Genomic DNA, 828 nt, shown 5'->3' with positions numbered 1-828 from the left:
AAAAAAAGTAATCTTCAATGTTTTCAAACTCAAATATTTTAGTTCAGGTGTTATATTATTACAGAACGACATCCATATTTAGAATCATTCACAAACTTCTACCAAAAGAAAATCATCAAGGATTATCCTGAAAGTATAGCATTCAAAATGATGGCTGGCATCCTAACCATCCTTTCAAGGACTAGTTTTTTACCTTTTTTTTCATTCAAATTCGAAGCGGTTCAAGTGGTTACGGAGGAGTCACCACAATGAAAAACTCTTCACACTGGCTATTCGACTTTTGTAATAAATACTTGAAAGATAATTCCTTATTGGGAGAGCATGAAGAAGAGGAGGAATCGTTTGTTTTGGATGTGATGAGTTTCATTTTTCGAAAACTGTCCATGACCTCTGAAATGGGTGGATCATCTTCGTCTTTTTGATTGACAATGTTGTTCTGCTTCTTTGGAAGTGATGATGTTTTCGTTTTGGAGTGATGCTTACAGACATTTTTAGGTGCGAAATTTTCATTCTTTGAGGATTGAGTTTTAACTGGACTGGATACATTCTTATTCGTTTGAGAGAATTGTTGTTGTGGTGGTGCGATGGAGTTTGAACGTTGTCTCTGGGGAGAATGGTTACGCCAGTCAGAACTTGTGGATTCTAGAGCAAGGTACGTTGAGGATGATTTGCTTTTAGTGCATATAGGTTTAAGGTGAGAAGGGTGGTGAGAGATGTGGTGAGAGATGTGGTTGTTTTGATCTGATTCAGACTCATCATCCACATTCAAGGAGTGAAGGTCGTCATAATGTTTGAGTTGTTGCGGATGCTTTTCAGGGGACACTCTTT

At 37.6% G+C, this 828-nt stretch overlaps 1 protein-coding gene across 1 annotated transcript in view; it reads right to left on the bottom strand.

Annotated features, from left to right (window-relative positions):
* Nucleotides 1-229: 229 nt before the first annotated feature.
* Nucleotides 230-828, bottom strand: part of FDP41_004669 (uncharacterized protein) — a gene marked incomplete at both ends in the record, with an annotated part of 801 nt that continues 202 nt past the window's right edge. Inside the window, one exon of the mRNA XM_044708108.1 lies at nucleotides 230-828. This exon is cut by the window's right edge and continues 202 nt beyond it. Within this exon, the coding sequence (XP_044561008.1) occupies nucleotides 230-828 (599 nt within the window).

Source organism: Naegleria fowleri (assembly GCF_008403515.1).
Source record: "Naegleria fowleri strain ATCC 30894 chromosome Unknown tig40, whole genome shotgun sequence".
Classification (NCBI taxonomy): Eukaryota; Heterolobosea; class Eutetramitea; order Acrasida; family Naegleriidae; genus Naegleria; species Naegleria fowleri.
Note: the sequence above shows the minus strand (reverse complement) of the source record. Positions and strands in the feature narration are given on the sequence as shown.